Genomic DNA, 7149 nt, shown 5'->3' with positions numbered 1-7149 from the left:
AGCAAGAGAGAGAGAGAGAGACAGAGAGAGAGAGGCAGCATCATGGTCGATGACAGCGGTTGCTAGGCAACAAGGGGACATGTGAGACTCTCTCTTCAATTTGATATTTGCAACAGAGCAGCAGCGGGGCGAGGGAAAACAGACAGGGAGACAGACAAAGAAAGGTAGAGCGAGGACACGAAATGGAAGCACTTGGGCTAAATAAAGCGATCACAGGGGGGGGGGGCTCCATTGAGTCCAAGATCATTAGAAGTAGTAATAGTAAAGATTTAGGAGCAGCGAGGGCCGGGGTTGGCTCAATGCTCCTCTAAGTGGTGTTATTGAGGACACGACATTCTCATATTTCACGCACGAGAGAGGTCGCAGACTGTGAAAAGGTAGAAAGAGTTGGCAGGAGTCGGAGAGAGAAAAGGAAAGTGTATTTATTCTTCTTTCAAGTTTCCTTCTTTAACTTTAACCTGAACCACCGCGCGCTCAATAAACGGCCTCATATCAAAGGTACTGAATGTGTGTGCTGTAATCTGAGCTTCTCTGTGCTTTGGGGATATGATTATATACTAGTCCTTGCTCTTGGTGTGTTGGAATCTGATAATTTACTTATGGTCAGAATGTATTTCGGGGCAGCACGGCGGCTCTGGGGTTCTGAGTGACTGTGTTGTTTTATCGCACCGTGAAAACTTTGTGCTTGTCTGAGTCGCTAGCTTCTGTGTTGCTGCCGGTCTCTCTGTGAATCCAGTGGGACTTCGGTTTACTTGAAGTCCAGAGGCTTCGCCTTATTTTTAATAAGTTCCTTTTCTCTAATGTTTGCAGTTTCTTTTCTGTCTTTGTAAAGTTAAACATTTCTTTTTCTCTCTGAGAGTGCGGCTTCAGGAATTGGGAGGGCTGAGGTTTTTTGTGTGCCTGCTGTGCAAGCTTCTCTTAAAACATCACAAATAAGGATTATAACAACGCAGCCTTTTCCCCTCGTCCCGACGCCTGAAACGTCACAATTCTCATCCATCTGGTGGTAGTGGGGAGCTTTGATCAAGTTGAGTTGTGCGACGTCAATCAGCGGCGACGGGCCGCTGTCAAACACGTGTGTGTGTGTGTGTGTGTGTGTCAGCGCGTATGACACACACACACACAGGAGGTTGTGTAAGGATGTGTGATGTGAAGCCTTGCTGACAGCCGTGGAGTCTGTCCATGTCTCGGATGGTGTTAATAGGTCGGAGAGAAGATTACTTTACAAATGACCCACTTTGGGAAAGTGTGAGAGCTGCTAGAAACTATCCACTGAGAAATGATGAATGCATTAAAAGCTGCTGTATGTAGGTCACGTTTTAAACAGTTTGTAGATTACATAGATTACATCTCCTTAAGAAGTGTTCTGATAATTATTTGACAATCTTTATTTATTTTTGTATTACTAGTAACTTATGATTAGTTTGTTTGAAAGTAAAAGGATCAGGATATGTTTGACATATTCAAGACTTTAGTTCATCTTGTATCTCCAGCATGACCTATGACCTATCAGATCATTGTTCAAGAGGCACACACATTATGAATTAAGAGGTCAGAGAAACAAAGTGTGTCAAACAGTGCTGGTAACATCAAGGCATTCATCTTACTGGTCACTTACAGGACTATTGCTTTGAAGACATGAAGTGATCGTTAATCGATCAATAGGAATCTGCTGCTGCAGCACAATGTTCCCATTTCCTACAACACAAGTCAGGCTGAAAAGGAACGTTTTGATCGCCGACACCATGACTGTGCAAACTGCCTTGTTGACATTTACTCTGGGCTTTGTGAAAAGTGGATTAGAGATGTGTTAGAGACACAATGTGAACAGAGGAATAAACAAACAAAACCCAAGGAGATGAAAGAATCACACAGATGAAGTCAATTCTGCAAAGTCATCTGGTGCCTTTTTTTGGTAAACACACACTCCTAGAGCAATGAAATAAAAACACTGTCGTGGTTTAGTGGTTTTGCTTCCCTGTAGTATTTACCTGCAGGTGGCAGAGTGCAGGCCTTTGGGTGGCTGGCGGCAGCGGGCGGGTTCTTCCTACGAGGAGGACTCCCACCAATCAGATGAGAGTGATGGACCCTGGAGACGGTAGGAGACTGGGGGATGCTGGGGAGAGTGCGGGACTTCGCCAGTATGGGTCTCTGCAGCTTCCTCTCCAGTGACCTGGTCGGACAAATAGCAAGTAGTCAATCACATGGAGCAATTATCACAATAACAGCTCATGAAAATGTCCATGAAAGTTACCACCCCCCCCCGTCACTGGAAGCGGATCTTTTACTGGTCAGTATGAACCGGAGGAATACTTGCAGCAATGTTCAGGAAGACAAACCTGTTTTAATGTTCACACAGCATCATTAATTATTCATTATTAACCTGTCCTGTGAGCTATAACCGTGCAATACCAGCACATGCACTGTACACACACACGCACACACACACGCACACACACACACACACACACACACACACACACAGCTTAATGAGCAACAGGAGAGCAGCTGCACTGATCAATAGTGAAATTGCTTCCACCTCAGCATAATCAAGCTGGAGGCCGTTTGGAACGCGACCAATAGGAATTGCTTTATTTTATAGCGGCTGCTACCCAACGCTCTCCGGCGGGACTCCAGTCAATAGCCACAATCACAAGATCGGCTTAATAGCAAATTGTTGACAACTTAAAAGCCACAGCACACTCAAACAATCCGCATATATCACTGACGAGAGGCGAGCTGGTTTTGTATGTTAATCTAAAAGACGACACAGATGGGTGTGTGTTTTTTTAATCACCATTATTGTTTGTTTGCTTGCTTGTTCTGCTGCAGCGTCCTTCTATCACGTCTTTACCTCGTTGTCTCTCTTTTATCTGAAGTAAATACATTCTTCAGACCTTTTCAGGTGAGTAGCTGACACAAAAGACTGTTTCATTTCCTAGATTGCCAGTATTACATGACACTACACCAGATTAATATTACATGGAATCATCCCAAAAATCTTTGTGTCCCGTGTATAATAGAACAGAGGCACGACCTGAGAACAAAACAATACCGTGGAAACATTCCTTTAAAGTCAACTTTTTCGCGTTATTACATCGAATCTCACACAAAACCATGATTGCATTGCATGTAGATATGTGGCCATAGTGACCATGGCGAGTTTGGCAACTGTGGCAACACAAATTCATGTATCATCATCACCCAATGACCATCATCAACATCAGCGGATGTAAGAGCCAATTACATTATCCTTTGATCTATGCATGGGATCACATCTAATCCATTAAACGCTTTACAATAGCAGGTTATTAATCATTACTCAATAATTAATGAGAGAATCAAATGATGCGGCCTCGTTCAGTTGCTGATGCACTATTACACACTGAATGGCAGCTCTTCTTGGTGCCAGCGTGTTTTACAAGCTACTTTTTTGAAACATAATTTTATAAACAAGTGCTCCTCAGTAACGCTCTAAATGCTGGCCGTGTTCGTGGGATGTACTTCAGTTCTCCTTTAGCTCCCTTGGATGTCTGGCTCAGGATGTATTCTCAGGCTTGGGGCTGTTTATCACTTGGGAGCTATCAGGTAAAACCGACAGCCGGCTGTAAGTCAGCACATCCGGAGGCTAGAGGAGCAAAGTACTGACATCTGCCCGCTGTCAGCGAGTAAACGGCTCCCCCTGACAGAGGAGGTGGGGGTGTTGCAGTTGTGAATATTTGACCTGGGATCAGAGAATCCCTGGATGGGATTCAAAGCGGAGATGTGGACGGTCTGATGATGAATCATGCTTTCATATTGCTGGATATCAGAGGAAGAAGAGCCGCTCGTGACTGTTTACATGCAGGCATGGCGCACGCGCGTGCACTCACACACACACACACACACACACACACACACACACACACACACACACACACACTTGGATGGTAATAGAAACAGGCAGGTCCCTCACTCCTCAGAAACCATACTGAGGGTCCACCGGTAAACACATGCACAAAAACAGTTGTTGGCCTCCCACCAGCACATCATGATGATAACACACTGGGCTGAACAGTCGGCCCAGGCCACTCTGACAATTTGGGCCCACAAACCTGTTGCTAAGCGACTCTGTCTACGGAAAACAGGGGGAGAGGAGAAGAGAGGAGAGGAGAAGAGAAGAGAGGAGAGGAGAGGAGAAGGGAAGAGAGGAGAGGAGAGGAGAAAAGAAGAGAAGAGAAGAGAAGAGAGGCCTTTTTTTTTTTTTTTGAGCAGCAATCTGCATTTTTACAACAAAAAAACAACAACAATGTCTTGCCCTGAGTTGTAAGCATCAAGCGTGCCACATGTTTTCTGTTGCCTACTGTATTATCTCTGGTGCTGCAGTCGAGGGAGAAGACTCACTTCCTTTGTTAAGAGTCTGTGTGTGCAACCGCGCTGAAATATGACAGAAAACAAATATGATTTCTTTTTTTTTTTTTTTTAAATAAGAATCACACAATGAGGTACTTAAGAGAGGAAGAGACGATGAAGCAAAAGGATTACAGGATGACTGCGTGGCGCTTGCCTGCATGCTAGCGAACCACGAACACACTCTGCACACACCCCGTCCTCTGGCTGTTTGGGTCTCTTTCTGGACATGATTGACAATGAAGGGCGCTCATGAAGACTTCTGGTCTATTTCTCGCTGCAGGGCTAAAATCTCATTTGCTCCCCGACTTCCAGAAGAAGAAGAAGAAGAAGAAGAAGAAGAAGAAGAAGAAGAAGAAGGTTTTACTGCAACAGATGTACAGCAATTTGTGTGAGTGACCTATTTCCAAGCTAAAAGTAGCAGATGCAACCCTTTGACTCTTCACAGCAAGGCGATGTACAAACTGCAACTGTTGAAGTATTTTCTCTACTAGAGTAGAATAATGCATGGTGAGTTTACACCCTGAACTTTGACTCCCAGGCTGCTGTATATGTGTCTCCTAGTAGTGAATGCTGTTTGAAGGTGGCTGTAGCTGCTGTAGTGAGAACTATCCATGGTGCTGAATCACCTCGTGACACACACACACACACACACTCACGTACCCAAAAGTGTGTGTTACCCGACGCACGGAGGGTTAATGAAACTATCCCCGGTACAAGAGGCAGACGATTAAACCATTATAAGGTTAAACACAGTTCAGACTCATGAGCGGTGTTGATATTAATGATATTAATGTCCTGTTCTTCTGAAGAGGTTATTCATTCATAAGCTAAACGTACTCGTTTGGTAGCGAGCCATTCATGCAGAGTCTTATTCAGTATTAATGTGTTCTCACTGTGTTCAAATGGGGGATGTGTGTTCTGGGGGTGAGGTGTTCTCATCTCTCTTTTGACTCTTCTTTTGTCTTTCTACTCTTTTTGAGACGTCGCCTTCTTCACAAAGAGATTCCTGGATGTTCAAAAAGTTGTACTCGACAGATAAAACCGACCCCGCGATCGCAGCATTTATACATCTCAGCGCTGAGCAGGGAAGATTTTTGATAACTCTCGGGAGGATCGGAGAAACAGCACGGACCCCATGAGGCAAAAAAAAAGGGTACGAACGGATTAATCTCCGTCTTTATCGTTCGGTCATTCAGTAGACGTCGGTCACGGAGTCGCTGGACAGAAGAGATCGAATGAAGCAGCTTGACTGACGGGCCGGAGCAAAGGCCAGGCGTTGTGGACCTGCAGACTTATCCCTCTACAATACAGAACGATGGACAATAACTATTTTTTATTGTTGCTGATCATTCATTATGGACTGACTGACTTGTCACCATTCATTATGGCTGTATCCCAGTGGAGGGCAGAGTAAAGGGCTGAAACTACAGCATTTCTCTTTTGGAAGGAAATTTGCATGTAATCTATAAAAGATGGGGGGGGGGGGAATAAAGGGGGAAACACAGCAAAACTGAAAGACCTAAAAGAATGTGAAAGCGTAAACACAGCTGGGATGTTGAAAGCAAAACATATAAAACAACACATGGAAAAACATATAAAAAAATCGTGTCAATTTCAAGTTGGCGTGCCTTCTAACACTTTGATAGCATCAGCACGGTGGAATTGTGTGGTTTCATTGTACCAAAGATAAACGTGAAGGTTAAAGTTCTAATTAAAAAGTTACAAAATACGTCAACGGAATCTGCCGTGAGTGGAAATGTGACGTCTTTAAGGCCAATGGGGGCAGAAGTTCAGTGTACAGAGTGAGCTTCTGGCAAGTCTATAATTAGAAGCACAGTCATTAATTAGTCTCAATAGAAGGCGGCAGGTGACACAGGTACTCGCTCAACAACACTGAAACGTTGGAAGTTATATATAGTTGCCACTTTTCTTCCTGCTCCTCTATTCTAGTCAGAAAAAGCCGAAGAGGCAGAGCTCAGCCGTCCTGCCGACTTTGATACCAACAAACTCCTCCAAGAGACAAAAGGGAAATGATGAAGAAAAGAAGCTAGACTGAAGTCAGAGCGAAGAGACGGGACGAGATGGACGGGCGTGGGAAGGGGGTGGCTCGCGAGAGAGAGACAGAGAGTGGGAGAGACGGACACAAAGAGACTGTGGGGATGAGAGAGAAGCTGGATTTGTGATGGCAGCGAATCGGAGTGCTTTTTTTTTTTGTATCGCACGTCCGCCCACGCTAACACTTGAGTGAATGATATGAGGTTTGATGGGCATTATTTCAAGGCGAGAGTAGTGGCAGTTTTTTTTTTTTTTTTTTTTTTTTCACATTAGCATTCTGATTTGTACTTTCAACCCGGTTATGTAATTTAACGTCAGATCAACAGCAATTTAACGGGATTCTTGTTTAAGCTGAAAGGACACTGCACAGATACAACACAGGACTCTATAGCGGTCCTGCAAATTATGTTTCCAGGGTGTGAACAGCTTCTGTGTGACACAAAATAAACTGGCTACAAACGGTGTTGCAGTGGAGGTAAAATTTCAAAACTCCATGTGATAAAAGTGCATCATTGCACAGTCCTATTGAGAGGTTAGAGCGATTTAGAAAAGTAGGACAGGAGGAGAGATTTAACACAACAGACATACACTTCAAAAGTACTTAACATTTGCATTGCTGCTTCAAACCCCCCAGATTTTCTTGGAAATACCTGGATGCAAATTAAGAGTTGTGATTATCACTGGGAACAGTGTGTGTGTGTG

General features: G+C 44.2%; 1 protein-coding gene across 2 annotated transcripts in view; it reads right to left on the bottom strand.

Annotated features, from left to right (window-relative positions):
- Positions 1-7149, bottom strand: part of ankfn1b (ankyrin repeat and fibronectin type III domain containing 1b) — a 115684-nt gene that overhangs the window by 88303 nt on the left and 20232 nt on the right. For both annotated transcript variants that reach the window (XM_031843820.1, XM_031843819.1), the window contains one exon: positions 1992-2173. In XM_031843820.1, the coding sequence (XP_031699680.1) occupies positions 1992-2173 (182 nt within the window). The remainder of the gene's footprint in view (positions 1-1991; positions 2174-7149) is intronic.

This window comes from Anarrhichthys ocellatus, unplaced genomic scaffold, assembly GCF_004355925.1.
Source record: "Anarrhichthys ocellatus isolate YVR2014 unplaced genomic scaffold, GSC_Weel_1.0 scaffold4, whole genome shotgun sequence".
Taxonomy (NCBI): domain Eukaryota; kingdom Metazoa; phylum Chordata; class Actinopteri; order Perciformes; family Anarhichadidae; genus Anarrhichthys; species Anarrhichthys ocellatus.
Note: the sequence above shows the minus strand (reverse complement) of the source record. Positions and strands in the feature narration are given on the sequence as shown.